Below are 19,787 nucleotides of genomic sequence, written 5' to 3' on the forward strand. Positions count from 1 at the left end.
TTTTGAAAATATCAGTTACAGGTGGAGTTACAGTTAAATAGTGTCTACCCTTTTCCTCTTTAATTCAGTCCTAAACACCCACTAACAACCTCCTCCCCTCTTCCTCTCCTCCCACCTCCAGGTGCTGGCCACAGGACTCAGTGCTCTCTACTCCTCTCTGCCTAGGAAGATAGAGGTACGGGGGGATGACTGGCACGCTCTGCGGAGGGAGGACTGGATGGGCGTGTCCTCCCTGATGCTCTTTATGAACTCTCTGGAGTTCTGCAACGCTGTCATCCAGGTGGCACACCCCCTGGTCCGCAGGCAGCTGGTTGATTACGTTCACAACGGCTTCCTGGTTCCCGTCATGGGACCCGCCCTACACAAGGTAGGGGGACGTTGTCATCTAGCCTGAGATTCTCGCTGATTGGTTGATTATTAAAAGTAGTATTCAGTCCTCAGTATTATAAATGTTTAAAACATTTATTATTATAGTATTTTTACCATTCTGCCAACAACCTTTCATCAGAATTATATCTTAATATCTTAGTATGTATGGAAAATATACAGTACCAGTCCAAAGTTTGGACACACCTACTCATTCAAGGGTTTTTCTTTATTTTTACTATTATCTACATTCTAGAATAATATTGAAGACATCAAAACTATGAAATAACACATATGGAATCATATAGTAACCTAAAAAGTGTTAAACAAATCAAAATATATTTTATATTTGAGATTCTTCAAAGTAGCAACCCTTCGCCTTGATGACAGCTTTACACACTCTTGGCATTCTCTCAACCAGCTTCATGAGGTAGTCACCTGGAATGCATTTCAATTAACAGGTGTGCCTTGTTAAAAGTTAATTTGTGGAATTTCTTTCCTTCTTAATGCGTTTGAGCCAATCAGTTGTGTTGTGACAAGGTAGGGGAGGTATACAGAAGATAGCCCTATTTGGTAAAAGACCAAGCCATATTATGGCAAGAACAGCTCAAATATGCAAAGAGAAACGACAGTCCATCATTACTTTAAGAGATGAAGGTCAGCCAATCCGGAAAATGTCAAGAACTTTGAACGTTTCTTAAAGTGCAGTCGCAAAAACCATCAAGCGCTAAGATGAAACTGGCTCTCATGATGACCACCACAGGAAAGGAAGACCCAGAGTTACCTCTGCTGCAGAGGATAAATTCATTAGAGTTACCAGCCTCAGAAATTGCAGCCCAAATAAATGCTTCACAGAGTTCAAGTAACAGACACATCTCAACATCAACTGTTCAGAGGGGACTGTGTGAATACGGCCTTCATGGTCAAATTGCTGCAAAGAAACCACTACTAAAGGACACCAATAACAAGAAGAGACTTGCTTGGGCTAAGAAACATGAGCAATGGACATTAGACCAGTGGAAATATGTCCTTTGGTCTGATGAGTCCAAATTTGAGATCTTTGGTTCCAACCGCCATGTCTTTGTGAGACGCAGAGTAGGTGAATGGAAGATCTCTGCATGTTTGGTTCCCACCGTGAAGCATGGAGGAGGAGGTGCGATGGTGTGTGGGGGGGGGGGCTTTGCTGGTGACACTGTCAGTGATTTATTTAGAATTCAAAGCACACTTAACCAGCATGGCTACCACAACATTCTGCAGCGATACGCCATCCCATCTGGTTTGCGCTTAGTGGGACTATCATTTGTTTTTCAACAGGACAATGACCCAACACACCTTCAGGCTGTGTAAGGGCTAATTTACCAAGAAGGAGAGTGATGGAGTGCTGCATCAGATGACCTGGCCTCCACAATCCCCCGACCTCAACCCAATTGAGATGGTTTAGGATGAGTTAGACGGCAGAGTGAAAGAAAGCAGCCAACAAGTGCTCAGCATATGTGGGAACTCCTTCAAGACTGTTGGAAAAGCATTCCAGGTGAAGCTGGTTGAGAGAATGCCAAGAGTATGCAAAGCTGTCATCAAGGCAAAGGGTGGCTACTTTGAAGAATCTAAAATCTAAAATATATTTTGATTTGTTGAACACTTTTTTTGGTTACTACATGATTCCATATGTGTTATTTCATAGTTTTGATGTCTTCACTATTATTCTACAATGTAGAAAATAGTAAAAATTAGTAGGTGTGAGTAGGTGTGTCCAAACCTTTGACTGGAAGTGTGTATATACAGTGGGGAAAAAAAGTATTTAGTCAGCCACCAATTGTGCATGTTCTCCTACTTAAAAAGATGAGAGGCCTGTAATTTTCATCATAGGTACACATCAACTATGCCAGACAAAATGAGATTTTTTTTTCATGAAAAACACATTGTAGGATTTTTAAGGAATTTATTTGCAAATTATGGTGGAAAATAAGTATTTGGTCACCTACAAACAAGCAAGATTTCTGGCTCTCACAGACCTGTAACTTCTTCTTTAAGAGGCTCCTCTGTCCTCCACTCGTTACCTGTATTAATGGCACCTGTTTGAACTTGTTATCAGTATAAAGACACCTGTCCACAACCTCAAACAGTCACACTCCAAACTCCACTATGGCCAAGACCAAAGAGCTGTCAAAGTACACCAGAAACAAAATTGTAGTCCTGCACCAGGCTGGGAAGACTGAATCTGCAATAGGTAAGCAGCTTGGTTTGAAGAAATCAACTGTGGGAGCAATTATTAGGAAATGGAAGACATACAAGACCACTGATAATCTCCCTCGATCTGGGGCTCCACGCAAGATCTCACCCTGTGGGGTCAAAATGATCACAAGAACGGTGAGGAAAAATCCCAGAACCACACAGGGGGACCTAGTGAATGACCTGCAGAGAGCTGGAACCAAAGTAACAAAGCCTACCATCAGTAACACACTACGCCGCCAGGGACTCAAATCCTGCAGTGCAAGACGTGTCCCCCTGCTTAAGCCAGTACATGTCCAGGCCCGTCTGAAGTTTGCTGGAGTGCATTTGGATGATCCAGAAGAGGATTGGGAGAATGTCATATGGTCAGATGAAACCAAAATATAACTTTTTGGTAAAAACTCAACTCGTCGTGTTTGGAGGACAAAGAATGCTGAGTTGCATCCAAAGAACACCATACCTACTGTGAAGCATGGGGGTGGAAACATCATGCTTTGGGGCTGTTTTTCTGCAAAGGGACCAGGACGACTGATCCGTGTAAAGGAAAGAATGAATGGGGCCATGTATCGTGAGATTTCGAGTGAAAACCTCCTTCCATCAGCAAGGGCATTGAAGATGAAACGTGGCTGGGTCTTTCAGCATGACAATGATCCCAAACACACCGCCCGGGCAACGAAGGGTGGCTTCGTAAGAAGCATTTCAAGGTCCTGGAGTGGCCTAGCCATTCTCCAGATCTCAACCCCATAGAAAATCTTTGGAGGGAGTTGAAAGTCTGTGTTGCTCAGCGACAGCCCCAAAACAGCACTGCTCTAGAGGAGATCTGCATGGAGGAATGGGCCAAAATACCAGCAACAGTGTGTGAAAACCTTGTGAAGACTTACAGAAAACGTTTGACCTGTGTCATTGCCAACAAAGGGTATATAACAAAGTATTGAGAAACTTTTGTTATTGACCGAATACTTATTTTCCACCATAATTTGCAAATAAAGTCATAAAAAATCCTACAATGTGATTTTCTTTAAAAAAAAAACATTTTGTCTGTCATAGTTGACGTGTACCTATGATGAAAATTACAGGCCTCTCTCATCTTTTTAAGTGGGAGAACTTGCACAATTGGTGGCTGACTAAATACTTTTTTTCCCCACTGTGTGTGTATATATATATATATATATATATATATATAAAAAGTATGAAAATGTATGCACTCACTACTGTAAGTCGCTCTGGATAAGAGCATCTGCTAAATGACTAAAATGTAAATGTTCATTTATTGATCATCCTGTCTTTCTCTCTCTCCCCCTCTATTTCTCTCCCTCCACCTCTCTCCCCCACTCTCTCTCTCTCCCCCCTCTCTCTCTCTCTCCCCCTCTCTCTCTCTCCCCCCTCTCTCTCTCCCCCTCTCTCTCTCTCTCTCTCTCTCTCGCTCTCCCACTCTCTCCCCCCTTCTCCCCATCTCCCTCTCTCTCTCCCTCCCTCCAGTCATCTGTAGATGAGATGATAGCCAGTACAGCCTACCTGGATCTGTTCCTGCGCAGCGTCACGGAAACAGCTCTCCTCAAAACCTTCCTGCGCTTCATCCTCATGCATCGCCATGACAACGACACCATCCTGGACACCTTGCTGACTCGCATCAGCAGCAATTCAAGAGTCAGTATTAACAGAACATTGTGTGGTGGAACGAGATGACACGGTTAATAGTAGGGATGTAACGACTCACCGACACGCATCGGTCCTCGGTTCAAATGTTTCAGATACCAGTGGATCAGGTCCGCGGGAGCCCAAACTGATTTAATGCGTTGGTCAGAAAACCGATACAAATGTTTCGAATCGCCGGTTCACTAATATTTCTTATATGTTGTGACTGAATTGATGCGTCCTCTCCTTCAGTTCAGTAACCTATCAAACTTGAATGCGTGTGACAGCGTTTGACTGTCAGATAAGTATGCACAGTGCGGGGGAGACACAGCTGATCGCGTCAGCAAGATTTAGGCCTACCCCTGTTCTTCTGATAGGCTATGCTTACACCTGGCACCTTCAGCATTCAAATGCTTGTAAAATGGCTTTCGCAATGTCAAATCCTAGGGTTTATTAGTTGGGTGACAACCAATGTAATTTGCTGGGTCATTGTTACCAAATGCGTTGTAGAAAATTTTGTTTTACCGGAGTTGTGAAGCCTGCCGGAGTGGACGCAACTCATATCCAACTGCTGATTGGGGTTTTTAATGATTCCGATTTTATTTAGATTGTCCAGGTTCACCATCAGAAATAGTTTTGGTTTAAACAGTCTGTGTACCAGGTAGTTTTTACATGAACAGGGTAGGACCCTAATCTCATAAAGGACAGCAATAATTTTGCATTCCAAATTCCAAACGGTCTAGACCAGTTAATCAGTGGGTGATGGTGATTTCAGATCAAATGACCAGTTAATCAGTCGGTGATGGTGATTTCAGACCCCCCGAATCGTTCATGAAAGGAGAGATGCACATCCTTAATTAATAACCTTTACATTTTACATTTAAGTCATTTAACAGAGTCTCTTGTCCAGACTTACGGTTAGTGAATATATCTTAAGGTAGCTAGTTGAGACAACCACATATCACAGTCATAGTAAGTTAAATGAATTAAACAAGTAATTCATCTAGGAAATGGGCTCTAACCCAAACACAAATATGCATTGCAAAGGTATTCTGCTTCCATCATGTGTTTCTACCTGTTTCTACCTGTGGCTAATGTTCTGGTGTCTCTACCTGTGGCTAATGTTCTGGTGTCTCTACCTGTGGCTAATGTTCTGGTGTCTCTACCTGTGGCTAATGCTCTGGTGTCTCTACCTGTGGCTAATGTTCTGGTGCTTCTCTACCTGTGGCTAATGTTCTGGTGTCTCTACCTGTGGCTAATGTTCTGGTGTCTCTACCTGTGGCTAATGTTCTGGTGTCTCTACCTGTGGCTAATGTTCTGGTGTCTCTACCTGTGGCTAATGTTCTGGTGTCTCTACCTGTGGCTAATGTTCTGGTGTCTCTACCTGTGGCTAATGTTCTGGTGTCTCTACCTGTGGCTAATGTTCTGGTGTTTCTACCTGTGGCTAATGTTCTGGTGTCTCTACCTGTGGCTAATGTTCTGGTGTCTCTACCTGTGGCTAATGTTCTGGTGTTTCTACCTGTGGCTAATGTTCTGGTGTCTCTACCTGTGGCTAATGTTCTGGTGTCTCTACCTGTGGCTAATGTTCTGGTGTCTCTACCTGTGGCTAATGTTCTGGTGTCTCTACCTGTGGCTAATGTTCTGGTGTCTCTACCTGTGGCTAATGTTCTGGTGTCTCTACCTGTGGCTAATGCTCTGGTGCTTCTCTACCTGTGGCTAATGTTCTGGTGTCTCTACCTGTGGCTAATGCTCTGGTGCTTCTCTACCTGTGGCTAATGTTCTGGTGTCTCTACCTGTGGCTAATGTTCTGGTGTCTCTACCTGTGGCTAATGTTCTGGTGTCTCTACCTGTGGCTAATGTTCTGGTGTCTCTACCTGTGGCTAATGTTCTGGTGTCTCTTCCTGTGGCTAATGTTCTGGTGTCTCTACCTGTGGCTAATGTTCTGGTGTCTCTACCTGTGGCTAATGTTCTGGTGTCTCTACCTGTGGCTAATGTTCTGGTGTCTCTACCTGTGGCTAATGCTCTGGTGTCTCTACCTGTGGCTAATGTTCTGGTGTCTCTACCTGTGGCTAATGTTCTGGTGTCTCTACCTGTGGCTAATGTTCTGGTGTCTCTACCTGTGGCTAATGTTCTGGTGTCTCTACCTGTGGCTAATGTTCTGGTGTCTCTACCTGTGGCTAATGTTCTGGTGTCTCTACCTGTGGCTAATGTTCTGGTGTCTCTACCTGTGGCTAATGTTCTGGTGTCTCTACCTGTGGCTAATGTTCTGGTGTCTCTACCTGTGGCTAATGTTCTGGTGTCTCTACCTGTGGCTAATGTTCTGGTGTCTCTACCTGTGGCTAATGCTCTGGTGTCTCTACCTGTGGCTAATGCTCTGGTGCTTCTCTACCTGTGGCTAATGTTCTGGTGTCTCTACCTGTGGCTAATGCTCTGGTGCTTCTCTACCTGTGGCTAATGCTCTGGTGTCTCTACCTGTGGCTAATGTTCTGGTGCTTCTCTACCTGTGGCTAATGTTCTGGTGTCTCTACCTGTGGCTAATGCTCTGGTGTCTCTACCTGTGGCTAATGTTCTGGGTGTCTCTACCTGTGGCTAATGTTCTGGTGTCTCTACCTGTGGCTAATGCTCTGGTGCTTCTCTACCTGTGGCTAATGTTCTGGTGTCTCTACCTGTGGCTAATGCTCTGGTGTCTCTACCTGTGGCTAATGTTCTGGTGTCTCTACCTGTGGCTAATGTTCTGGTGTCTCTACCTGTGGCTAATGTTCTGGTGTCTCTACCTGTGGCTAATGTTCTGGTGTCTCTACCTGTGGCTAATGTTCTGGTGTCTCTACCTGTGGCTAATGTTCTGGTGTCTCTACCTGTGGCTAATGTTCTGGTGTCTCTACCTGTGGCTAATGTTCTGGTGTCTCTACCTGTGGCTAATGTTCTGGTGTCTCTACCTGTGGCTAATGCTCTGGTGTCTCTACCTGTGGCTAATGCTCTGGTGCTTCTCTACCTGTGGCTAATGTTCTGGTGTCTCTACCTGTGGCTAATGCTCTGGTGCTTCTCTACCTGTGGCTAATGTTCTGGTGTCTCTACCTGTGGCTAATGTTCTGGTGTCTCTACCTGTGGCTAATGTTCTGGTGTCTCTACCTGTGGCTAATGCTCTGGTGCTTCTCTACCTGTGGCTAATGTTCTGGTGTCTCTACCTGTGGCTAATGCTCTGGTGTCTCTACCTGTGGCTAATGTTCTGGTGCTTCTCTACCTGTGGCTAATGCTCTGGTGTCTCTACCTGTGGCTAATGTTCTGGTGTCTCTACCTGTGGCTAATGTTCTGGTGTCTCTACCTGTGGCTAATGCTCTGGTGCTTCTCTACCTGTGGCTAATGTTCTGGTGTCTCTACCTGTGGCTAATGCTCTGGTGCTTCTCTACCTGTGGCTAATGTTCTGGTGTCTCTACCTGTGGCTAATGCTCTGGTGTCTCTACCTGTGGCTAATGTTCTGGTGTCTCTACCTGTGGCTAATGTTCTGGTGTTTCTACCTGTGGCTAATGTTCTGGTGTCTCTACCTGTGGCTAATGCTCTGGTGTCTCTACCTGTGGCTAATGTTCTGGTGTCTCTACCTGTGGCTAATGTTCTGGTGTCTCTACCTGTGGCTAATGTTCTGGTGTCTCTACCTGTGGCTAATGTTCTGGTGTCTCTACCTGTGGCTAATGTTCTGGTGTTTCTACCTGTGGCTAATGCTCTGGTGTCTCTACCTGTGGCTAATGTTCTGGTGTCTCTACCTGTGGCTAATGCTCTGGTGTCTCTACCTGTGGCTAATGTTCTGGTGCTTCTCTACCTGTGGCTAATGTTCTGGTGTCTCTACCTGTGGCTAATGTTCTGGTGTCTCTACCTGTGGCTAATGTTCTGGTGTCTCTACCTGTGGCTAATGTTCTGGTGTCTCTACCTGTGGCTAATGTTCTGGTGTCTCTACCTGTGGCTAATGTTCTGGTGTCTCTACCTGTGGCTAATGTTCTGGTGTCTCTACCTGTGGCTAATGTTCTGGTGTCTCTACCTGTGGCTAATGTTCTGGTGTCTCTACCTGTGGCTAATGTTCTGGTGTCTCTACCTGTGGCTAATGTTCTGGTGTCTCTACCTGTGGCTAATGCTCTGGTGTCTCTACCTGTGGCTAATGCTCTGGTGTCTCTCTCCTGCAGCTGTGTATGGTGTCTTTGAGCCTATTCAGGACTCTGCTCTCTCTCAACTGTGAAGACCTCATGTTGCAGTTGGTTCTCAGGTAGAAACTGTGTGTGTGTGTGTGTGTTGTGTGTGTCTGTGTGTGTGTCACTCACTGTTTATTATTAAGCTGGTTGACCATATATGAACTACATGTGTAGTCTATATGAAATACATGTGTAGTCTATATGAAATACATGTGTAGTCTATATGAAATACATGTGTAGTCTATATGAAATACATGTGTAGTCTATATGAAATACATTTGTAGTCTATATGAAATACATGTGTAGTCAATAAGTCGCTTTGGATAAAAGCGTCTGCTAAATGTCATATTATTATTATTATATTATGTGTAGTCTATATGAAATACATGTGTAGTCTATATGAAATGCATGCGTAGTCTATATGAAATGCATGTGTAGTCTATATGAAATACATGTGTAGTCTATGTGAAATACATGTGTAGTCTATATGAAATGCATGTGTAGTCTATATGAAATACATGTGTAGTCTATATGAAATACATGTGTAGTCTATATGAAATACATGTGTAGTCTATATGAAATACATGTGTAGTCTATATGAAATGCATGTGTAGTCAAAGTGTATTGTTGTCGTGCAGGTATCTTGTGCCCTGTACCCATGTGATGTTGAGTCAGAGGCGTGCTGTCAGGGAGACGGATCTCTATGGTAAATCAGCTGACAAGTTCCTGTCCCTCATCCCAGAGTGCTGCCGCCTTAGCACACTGCCCCCTGCTGAGCGGGAGGAAGAACCTGCTCTCTGTGGGAAAGGTAACCAACTGGGCACCTTTTTTAAAGTTTTATTTACACTTTATTCAGACAGTAAGGAAATTAGATGGGGAGACCGGCAAATGGGAGAAACAGTGGGAAGGTTGGACGCAGGGAATGACCCTTGGTCTCCTGTGGGGGGTTGATCCCTGGTGTCCTGTGGGGGGGTTGATCCATGGTCTTCTGTGTGGGGTTGATCCCTGATCTCCTGTGGGGAGTTGATCCCTGGTCTCCTGTGGGGGGTTGATCCCTGGTGTCCTGTGGGGGTTGATCCCTGGTGTCCTGTGGGGGTTGATCCCTGGTCTCCTGTGGGGGGGTTGATCCCTGGTCTCCTGTGGGGTGTTGATCCCTGGTCTCTTGTGGGGGGTTGATCCCTGGTCTCATGTGTGGGGTTGATCCCTGGACTCCTGTGTGGGGTTGATCCCTGATCTCCTGTGGGGATTTGATCCCTGGACTCCTGTGTGGGGTTGATCCCTGATCTCTTGTGGGGGGTTGATCCCTGGTCTCCTGTGTGGGGTTGATTCCTGGTCTCCTGTGGGGGGTTGATCCCTGGTCTCCTGTGGGGGGTTGATCCCTGATCTCTTGTGGGGGGTTGATCCCTGGTCTCCTGTGGGGGGTTGATCCCTGGTCTCCTGTGGGGGGTTGATCCCTGGTCTCCTGTGGGGGTATGATCCCTGTTCTTCTGTGGGGGGTTGATCTCTGGTCTCCTGTGGGGGTTTGATCCCTGGTCTCCTGTGGGGGGTTGATCCCTGGACTCCTGTGGGGGGTTGGTCCCTGGTCTCTTGTGGGGGTTTGATCCCTGGACTCCTGTGGGTTATTGATCCCTGGTGTCCTGTGGGGTGTTGATCCTTGGTCTCCTGTTGGGTGTTGATCCCTGGTCTCATGTGGGGGGGTTGATCCCTGGTCTCATGTGGGGGGTTGATCCCTGGTCTCCTGTGGGGTTGATCCCGGATCTCCCTTGGGGGTTGATCCCTGGTCTCCTGTGTGGGGTTGATCCCTGGTCTCCTGTGGGGGTTGATCCCTGGTGTCCTGTGGGGGGTTGATCCCTGGTGTCCTGTGGGGGGGTTGATCCCTGGTCTCCTGTGTGGGGTTGATCCCTGGTCTCCTGTGGGGTGTTGATCCCTGGTGTCCTGTGGGGTGTTGATCCTTGGTCTCCTGTTGGGTGTTTATCCCTGGTCTCATGTGGGGGGTTGATCCCTGGTCTCCTGTGGGGGGTTGATCCCTGGTGTCCTGTGGGGGGTTGATCCCTGGTGTCCTGTGGGGGGTTGATCCCTGGTGTTTGATCCCTGGTGTCCTGTGGGGGGTTGATCCCTGGTCTCCTGTGGGGGTTTCATCCCTGGTCTCCTGTGGGGGGTTGATCCCTGGTCTCCTGTTGGGGGTTGATCCCTGGTCTCCTGTGGGGGGTTAATCCCTGCTCTCCTGTGGGGGTTTGACCCCTAGTCTCCTGTGGAGGGTTGGTCCCTGGTCTCATGTGGGGGGTTGATCCCTGGTGTCCTGTGGGGTGTTGATCCCTGGTCTCCTGTGGGGGGTTGATCCCTGGTCTCCTGTGGGGGGTTGATCTCTGGTCTGCTGTGGGGGGTTGATCCCTGGTCTCATGTGGGGGGTTGATCCATGGTCTCCTGTGGGGGTTTGATCCCTGGTCTTCTGTGGGGGTTGATCCCTGGTGTCCTGTGGGGGTTGATCCCTGGTGTCCTGTGGGGGTTTGATCCCTGGTGTTCTGTGGGGGTTGATCCCTGGTCTCCTGTGGGGGGTTGATCCCTGGTCTCCTGTGGGGGGTTGTTCCCTGGTCTCCTGTGGGGGGTTGATCCCTGATCTTCTGTGGGGGGGTTGATTCTGATCTCCTGTGGGGGGTTGATCCCTGGTGTCCTGTGGGGTGTTGATCCCTGGTGTCCTGTGGGGTGTTGATCCCTAGTCTCCTGTGGGGGGTTTATCCCTGATCTCCTGTGGGGGTTGATCCCTGGTCTCCTGTGGGGGTTGATCCCTGATCTCCTGTGGGGGTTGATCCCTGATCTCCTGTGGGGGTTGATCCCTGATCTCCTGTGGGGGTTGATCCCTGGTCTCCTGTGGGGGTTGATCCCTGGTCTCCTGTGGGGTTTGATCCCTGGTCTCCTGTGGGGGGTTGATCCCTGGTCTCCTGTGGGGGGGTTGATCCCTGGTCTCCTGTGGGGGGTTGATCCCTGGTCTCCTGTGGGGGGGTTGATCCCTGGTCTCCTGTGGGGGTATGATCCCTGTTCTTCTGTGGGGGGTTGATCTCTGGTCTCCTGTGGGGGTTTGATCCCTGGTCTCCTGTGGGGGGTTGATCCCTGGACTCCTGTGGGGGGTTGGTCCCTGGTCTCTTGTGGGGGTTTGATCCCTGGACTCCTGTGGGTTATTGATCCCTGGTGTCCTGTGGGGTGTTGATCCTTGGTCTCCTGTTGGGTGTTGATCCCTGGTCTCATGTGGGGGGTTGATCCCTGGTCTCATGTGGGGGGTTGATCCCTGGTCTCCTGTGGGGGTTGATCCCGGATCTCCCTTGGGGGGTTGATCCCTGGTCTCCTGTGTGGGGTTGATCCCTGGTCTCCTGTGGGGGGTTGATCCCTGGTGTCCTGTGGGGGGTTGATCCCTGGTGTCCTGTGGGGGGTTGATCCCTGGTCTCCTGTGTGGGGTTGATCCCTGGTCTCCTGTGGGGTGTTGATCCCTGGTGTCCTGTGGGGTGTTGATCCTTGGTCTCCTGTTGGGTGTTTATCCCTGGTCTCATGTGGGGGGTTGATCCCTGGTCTCCTGTGGGGGTTGATCCCTGGTGTCCTGTGGGGGGTTGATCCCTGGTGTCCTGTGGGGGGTTGATCCCTGGTGTTTGATCCCTGGTGTCCTGTGGGGGGTTGATCCCTGGTCTCCTGTGGGGGTTTCATCCCTGGTCTCCTGTGGGGGGTTGATCCCTGGTCTCCTGTTGGGGGTTGATCCCTGGTCTCCTGTGGGGGTTAATCCCTGCTCTCCTGTGGGGTTTGACCCCTAGTCTCCTGTGGAGGGTTGGTCCCTGGTCTCATGTGGGGGGTTGATCCCTGGTGTCCTGTGGGGTGTTGATCCCTGGTCTCCTGTGGGGGGTTGATCCCTGGTCTCCTGTGGGGGGTTGATCTCTGGTCTGCTGTGGGGGGTTGATCCCTGGTCTCATGTGGGGGGTTGATCCATGGTCTCCTGTGGGGGTTTGATCCCTGGTCTTCTGTGGGGGGTTGATCCCTGGTGTCCTGTGGGGGGTTGATCCCTGGTGTCCTGTGGGGGTTTGATCCCTGGTGTTCTGTGGGGGTTGATCCCTGGTCTCCTGTGGGGGGTTGATCCCTGGTCTCCTGTGGGGGGTTGTTCCCTGGTCTCCTGTGGGGGGTTGATCCCTGATCTTCTGTGGGGGGTTGATTCTGATCTCCTGTGGGGGGTTGATCCCTGGTGTCCTGTGGGGTGTTGATCCCTGGTGTCCTGTGGGGTGTTGATCCCTAGTCTCCTGTGGGGGGTTTATCCCTGATCTCCTGTGGGGGGTTGATCCCTGGTCTCCTGTGGGGGGTTGATCCCTGATCTCCTGTGGGGGGTTGATCCCTGATCTCCTGTGGGGGGTTGATCCCTGATCTCCTGTGGGGGGTTGATCCCTGGTCTCCTGTGGGGGGTTGATCCCTGGTCTCCTGTGGGGGTTTGATCCCTGGTCTCCTGTGGGGGGTTGATCCCTGGTCTCCTGTGGGGGGTTGATCCCTGGTCTCCTGTGGGGGTTGATCCCTGGTCACCTGTGGGGGGTTGATCCCTGGTCACCTGTGGGGGGTTGATCCCTGGTCTCCTGTGGGGGGTTGATCCCTGATGTTCTGTGGGGGGTTGATCCCTGGTCTCCTGTGGGGGGGTTGATCCCTGGTGTCCTGTGGGGGGTTGATCCCTGGTGTCCTGTGGGGGGTTGATCCCTGGTCTCCTGTAGGGGGTTGATCCCTGGTCTCCTGTGGGGGGTTGATCCCTGGTCTCCTGTGGGGGTTTGATCCCTGGTCTCCTGTGGGGGGTTGATCCCTGGTCTCCTGTGGGGGGTTGATCCCTGGTCTCCTGTGGGGGGTTGTGACACATGTCTCTTATCCAGAGCATCCTACAATGTACCTTATTAATAAGAAATAAGACATAAACAATAGGAGCAGGTAAACCATGTTGTTGTGTTAGAGTTGGACAGAGTTGAACTATAAGTGTACATGTTACTGGATAACCATGACTGACGTTCCTCCCTGTTATGTGCTCTCTGTCTGTCTGTCTGTCTGTCTGTCTCCCCCTGTCTGTCTCCCCCTATCTCTCTGTCTGTCTGTCTCTCTCCCCCCGTCTGTCTCTCTCCCCCCGTCTGTCTCTCTCCCCCCGTCTGTCTCTCTCCCCCCGTCTGTCTCTCTCCCCCCGTCTGTCTCTCTCCCCCCGTCTGTCTCTCTCCCCCCGTCTGTCTCTCTCCCCCCGTCTGTCTCTCTCCCCCCGTCTGTCTTTCTCTGCCCGTCTGTCTTTCTCTGCCCGTCTGTCTCTGTCCGTCTGTCTCCCCCTCTCTGTCCGTCCGTCTGTCTCCCCCTGCCCGTCTGTCTGTCTGTCTCCCCCGTCTGTCTGTCTGTCTGTCTCCCCCATCTGTCTGTCTGTCTCCCGACTTCTGTCTCCCTCTGTCTGTCTGTCTGTCTGTCTGTCTGTCTGTCTGTCTGTCTGTTTCTGTCTCCCCCTGTCTGTCTGTCTCTCCCTATATATCTCTCTGTCTGTCTCTGTCTGTCTCCCCCTATCCGTCCATCCGTTTCTCTGTCTCTGCCTGTCCTTCTGTCTGTAGTACTGAATAGTCCCAGCTCAGAGTCTCCCGTACACCCCAAACCCAGCACTCCGTCCCGCCTGGCCCTCTTCATGCGCCAGCAGAGCACTGCACTGCCCTCCACCCCCTCCCCCACTAAGACGGACCCCTCGTCCCCCCGCGGGGGCCCCAGCACCCCCCTGTCCCCCGACAGCCCCATGCACCCCGTCCCAGAGGGGCTGGACTGGGAGTCGGGGTACCTGGAGTACCTCAGGGACGCCCGTAGGGGGGTAGAGTTGTGCTCCTGGGCCTGCCGGAACTGGTCAGCCCCCTATGATGGAGAGGACCCCTCGCCCAACATGGCCCCCCTACCGCCCCCAATCCCCACCTCCAACCCCTCCCTGGCCATGTTCCCAGAACACTTCTCCTTCCAGCAGGGAGGAGGAGGAGGTGGTGGTGGTGGAGGAGGAGGTAGTAACTCTCCCGGCCAGCAGAGGGCAGCGGTGGTGGCAGCAGCGCGGTCAGAGTGGACCAGTACAGAGAGGGACAGTGGAGAGTGGGACGTCACCATCTGTAAGAACAACTGTTCTATCAGCCTCACGCCTCGCACCAAGAAACGCTGCCTGCAGAGAGAGGAGGTCACCCTCCCCAAACCTCTTCATCTCCTTCCCGACTCTACCTCTGCCTCCGTTCCTGATCCCTCCGCCCTCACCACAGGCCCTCACCAGGCCGTCTTCAATGGGGACAGCCAGGATGGAGGGATGGAGGTTAAGAAGGTGAAGAGAGATTTGGGTGAGCAGCGGCAACCTGCGGGGGGTGACTCTAGTCGGAACGTTGTGGTTGGTGCCTGCCCTACCCCGGCCCAGTCCTGTGGGGCCCTACAGGGCTTGCACAGTGAAGGGAACTGCAGTGTGGCTGGGGAAAGCTCCAGAGGTCTTCCACCACACATACAGAGTCACACCCAGCATCAGCCTACTCCACGGCCCTCAGCAACCCGTACCAACTCCTCCAACGTCAGCCTGACCCCTCAGGTCCACATCCCTGCACCCGGCCCTGGATCGGGATCGGGACGTCCAGAGGCAACGCTCTCTAACCAGTCAGAAGCAGTGGAGCGGCTGATCTCTGAGCTCCTGGATGGGGCTGGGCCGGGGGAGGAGGGGCAGCCGGGGCCTGGGGACTCCAACAGCCAGGGCATCAGCATCGAGGCCTTCACCCAGGAACTCCGGGAGCTGGAGGAGAGGGTGATGGAGAGGAGCAGGGGGGCCGGGCTGCTCAGACAGCTGGAGGAGACCACCAGAGACCCCCTCCCAGAGGAACCACCGCCCCCCTCGCCCCTGGACACTGACCTGATGGGGACTGGGGCTGGAGTGGAGCTCAAGGGAGTGGGGTCAGCTGTGGGGGTGTTCAGCCCTGCCAGGCCTCTAGGACAGTCATCCTCTCAGCCCTACACAGGTGAGAAGGACCACCACAGTACAGTGCTGTGTGTCTGTGTAATGTGTATCAGACTGTTGATATTGTCTTCTCTAAAGTTGTTTGTGTGGATGATGTCAGTTGCCAAATATTGATTTGGTGTTTGATGTTGGAGGATATTGATTGATGTTGGAGGATATTGATTGATGTTGGAGGATATTGATTGATGTTGGAGGATATTGATTGATGTTGGAGGATATTGATTGATGTTGGAGGATATTGATTGATGTTGGATGAATTGTTTTACTTTTGATGATGGCTTTAGGTTTTCTTTTTGTTCACTGTTTTATGCTTGATGTTTGGTGTGGCACAGTAAATTAATACTGACAGTTTTATAATTGATGTTTGGTGATGTGACACAGTAAATTAATACTGACAGTTGCTTCCTTTGATATTTAGTGTTGCCTGTTTTTTCATGTTGGATCTAGCCTTCCGCTGGTGTGCAGGTGCACCCTCTCCCTCCCTCCCTCCATTCTCACGTTCTCTCCCTCCCTATCTCTCTCTCTCCCTCCCCCGTCAGGTCCGTTTATGGTGGTTCTGTTTGCCAAGCTGGAGAACATGCTCCAGAACTCTCTGTATGTGAACATCCTGCTGACAGGGATTCTGGGCCAGCTTGCCTGCTACCCTCAGCCCCTGCTCCGATCCTTCCTCCTCAACACCAACATGGTGTTCCAGCCCAGCGTCAAGTCTCTCATACAGGTAGGACGGATCACTATGTTCTTGGTCTGGTAGAAAGTGTTTTCCAGGCGGGGGTGGGGGGGTTGTGTGATGTTTACTAAGAGGCTGTCATGTTGTAAACGACTACATTCTGCCACTACAGTCGTGGTCAAAAGTTTTGAGAATGACACTAGTATTGGTCTTCACAAAGTTCGCTGCTTCAGTGTTATGAGATATTTTTGTCAGATGTTACTATGGTATACTGAAGTATAATTACAAGCGTTCCATAAGTGTAAAGGCTTTTATTGACAATTACATTAAGTTTATGCAAAGAGTCAATATTTGCAGTGTTGACCCTCCTTTTTCAAGACCTCTGCAATCCGCCCTGGCATGCTGTCAATTAACTTCTGGGCCACATCCTGAATGATGGCAGCCCATTCTTGCATAATCAATGCTTGGAGTTTGTCAGAATTTGTGGGTTTTTGTTTGTCCACCCGCCTCTTGAGGATCGACCACAAGTTCTCAATGGGATTAAGGTCTGGGGAGTTTCCTGGCCATGGACCCAAAATGTCGATGTTTTGTTCCCCGAGCCACTTAGTTATCACTTTTGCCTTATGGCAAGGTGCTCCATCATGCTGGAAAAGGCATTGGTCGTCACCAAACTGTTCTTGGATGGTTGGGAGAAGTTGATCTCGGAGGATGTGTTGGTACCATTCTTTATTCATGGCTGTGTTCTTAGGCAAAATTGTGAGTGAGCCCACTCCCTTGGCTGAGAAGCAACCCCACACATGAATGGTCTCAGGATGCTTTACTGTTGGCATGACAGGACTGATGGTAGCGCTCACCTTGTCTTTTCCGGACAAGGTGTTTTCCGCAGTCCAATCCCTGTACCTTTTGCAGAATATCAGTCTGTCCCTGATGTTTTTCCTGGAGAGAAGTGGCTACTTTTTTTTCTTCTATTTTTGTAACATTATTTTTTCAAAATATTATTTTCTCTTTTTAATCTTTCTTTTTCATTAGTGTTTTTTTAGGGGGTGGATCAGCTTAATATTGCAGATAGATTGTAACATATATATATATATATATATATATATATATATATACACATAGATACATATAGATATATACATACACTTCTTTGCTGCCCTTCTTGACACCAGGCCATCCTCCAAAAGTCTTCGCCTCACTGTGCGTGCAGATGCACTCACACCTGCCTGCTGCCATTCCTGAGCAAGCTCTGCACTGGTGGTGCCCCGATCCCGCAGCTGAATCAACTTTAGGTCCTGGCACTTGCTGGACTTCCTTGGGTGCCCTGACGCCTTCTTCACAACAATTGAACCTCTCTCCTTGAAGTTCTTGATGATCCGATAAATGGTTGATTTAGGTGCAATCTTACTAGCAGCAATATCCTTGCCTGTGAAGCCCTTTTTGTGCAAAGCAATGATGACTGCACGTGTTTCCTTGCAGGTAACCATGGTTAACAGAGGAAGAACAATGATTTCAAGCACCACCCTCCTTTTATAGCTTCCAGTCTGTTATTCTAACTCAATCAGTATGACAGAGTGATCTCCAGCCTTGTCCTCGTCAACACTCTAACCTGTGTTAACGAAATAATCACTGACATGATGGCAGCTGGTCCTTTTGTGGCAGGGCTGAAATGCAGTGGAAATGTTTATTCTCATGGCAAAGAGGGACTTTGCAATTAATTGCAAATCATCTGATCACTCTTCATGACATTCTGGAGTATATGCAAATTGCCATCATCAAAACTGAGGCAGCAGACTTTGTGAAAATTAGCATTTGTGTCATTCTCAAAACCTTTGACCACGACTGTACAGTCTGTTGCCCATCTCTTCTAATCTCTTGCCCTAACATCACCCGACTGTCCTCCGCTGTCCCCCATCACTCATCTTCTCTACTGACCAGGCTCTCTCCTCTGACCTCAACCCATTTATACAGTGCATTCAGAAAGTATTCAGACCCCTTGACTTTTTCCACATTTTGTTACGTTACAGCCTTATTCTAAAATTGATTAAATTGTTTTTTTCCCTCATCAATCTACACACAATACCCCGTAATGACAAAGCAAAACAGGTTTTTAGAAATGTTTGCAAATGTATATTTAAAAAAAAATGTAATATCACTTAAGTATTCAGACCCTTTACTCAGTAATCAATCAATCAATTTTATTTTATATAGCCCTTCTTACATCAGCTAATATCTCGAAGTGCTGTACAGAAACCCAGCCTAAAACCCCAAACAGCTAGTAATGCAGGTGTAGAAGCACGGTGGCTAGGAAAAACTCCCTAGAAAGGCAAAACCTAGGAAGAAACCTAGAGAGGAACCAGGCTATGAGGGGTGGCCAGTCCTCTTCTGGCTGTGCAGTACTTTGTTGAAGCACCTTTGGCAGTGATTACAGCCTCAAGTCTTCTTGGGTATGACGCTACAAGCTTGGCACACCTGTATTTGGGGAGTTTCTCCCATTCTTCTCAGCAGATCCTCTCAAGCTCTGTCAGGTTGGATGGGGAGAGTTGCAGCACAGCTATTCTCAGGTCTCTCCAGAGATGTTTGATCGGGTTCAAGTCCGGGCTCTGGGTGGGCCACTCAAGGACATTCAGAGACTTGTCCCGAAACCACTCCTGCATTGTCTTGGCTGTGTGCTTAGGGTCGTTGCCTGTTGGAAGGTGAGTCTGAGGTCCTGAGCGCTCTGGAGCAGGTTTTCATCAAGGATCTCTCTGTACTTTGCTCCATTCATCTTTCCCTCGATCCTGACTAGTCACCCAGTCCCTGACACTGAAAAACATCCCCACAGTATGATGCTGCCACCACCATGCTTCACCATAGGGATGGTGCCAGGTTTCCTGCAGACGTGACGCTTGGCATTCAGGGCAAAGAGTTTAAACTTGGTTTCATCAGACCAGAGAATCTTGTTTCTCATGATCTGAGTCCTTTAGGTGCCATTTTGCAAATTCAAGGGAGCTGTCATGTGCTTTTTACTGAGGAGTGGCTTCCGTCTGGCCATTCGACCATAAAGGCCTGATTGGTGTAGTGCTGCAGAGATGGTTGTCCTTCTGGAAGGTTCTCCCATCTCCACAAAGGAACTCTGGAGCTCTGTCAGAGTGACCATCGGGTTCTTGGTCACCTCCCTGACCAAGGCCCTTCTCCCCCGATTGCTCAGTTTGGCCGGGCGGCCAGCTCTAGGAAGAGTCTTGGTGGTTCCAAACGTCTTCCATTTAAGAATGATGGAGGCCACTGTGTTCTTGGGGACCTTCAATGCTGCAGAATTGTTTTGCTACCGTTCCCCAGATCTGTGCCTCGACACAATCCTGTCTCGGAGCTCTACGGACAATTCCTTCGACCTCATGACTTGGTTTTTGCTCTGACATGCACGGTCAACTGTGGGACCTTATATAGGTGTGTGCCTTTCCAAATCATGTCCAATCAATTGAATTTACCACAGGTGGACTCCAATCAAGTTGTAGAAACATCTCAAGGATGATCAATGGAAACAGGATGCACCTGAGCTCAATTTCATAGCAAAGGGTCTGAATACTTATGTAAATAAGGTGTGTGTATATACACTGCTCAAAAAAATAAAGGGAACAATTAAACAACACAATGTAACGCCATGTCAATCACACTTCTGTGAAATCAAACTGTCCACTTAGGATGCAACACTGATTGACAATACATTTCACATGCTGTT

At 49.3% G+C, this 19,787-nt stretch overlaps 1 protein-coding gene across 1 annotated transcript in view; it reads left to right on the forward strand.

Moving 5' to 3' along the window:
* Positions 1-19,787, forward strand: part of LOC121536357 (FHF complex subunit HOOK interacting protein 1B-like) — a 109,049-nt gene that overhangs the window by 69,722 nt on the left and 19,540 nt on the right. The window contains exons 6-11 of the mRNA XM_045206767.1: positions 122-367; positions 4,075-4,242; positions 8,403-8,482; positions 9,047-9,216; positions 13,997-15,406; positions 15,945-16,123. Of these exons, the coding sequence (XP_045062702.1) occupies positions 122-367; positions 4,075-4,242; positions 8,403-8,482; positions 9,047-9,216; positions 13,997-15,406; positions 15,945-16,123 (2,253 nt within the window). The remainder of the gene's footprint in view (positions 1-121; positions 368-4,074; positions 4,243-8,402; positions 8,483-9,046; positions 9,217-13,996; positions 15,407-15,944; positions 16,124-19,787) is intronic.

Source organism: Coregonus clupeaformis, chromosome 23 (genome assembly GCF_020615455.1).
Source record: "Coregonus clupeaformis isolate EN_2021a chromosome 23, ASM2061545v1, whole genome shotgun sequence".
Lineage (NCBI taxonomy): Eukaryota > Metazoa > Chordata > Actinopteri > Salmoniformes > Salmonidae > Coregonus > Coregonus clupeaformis.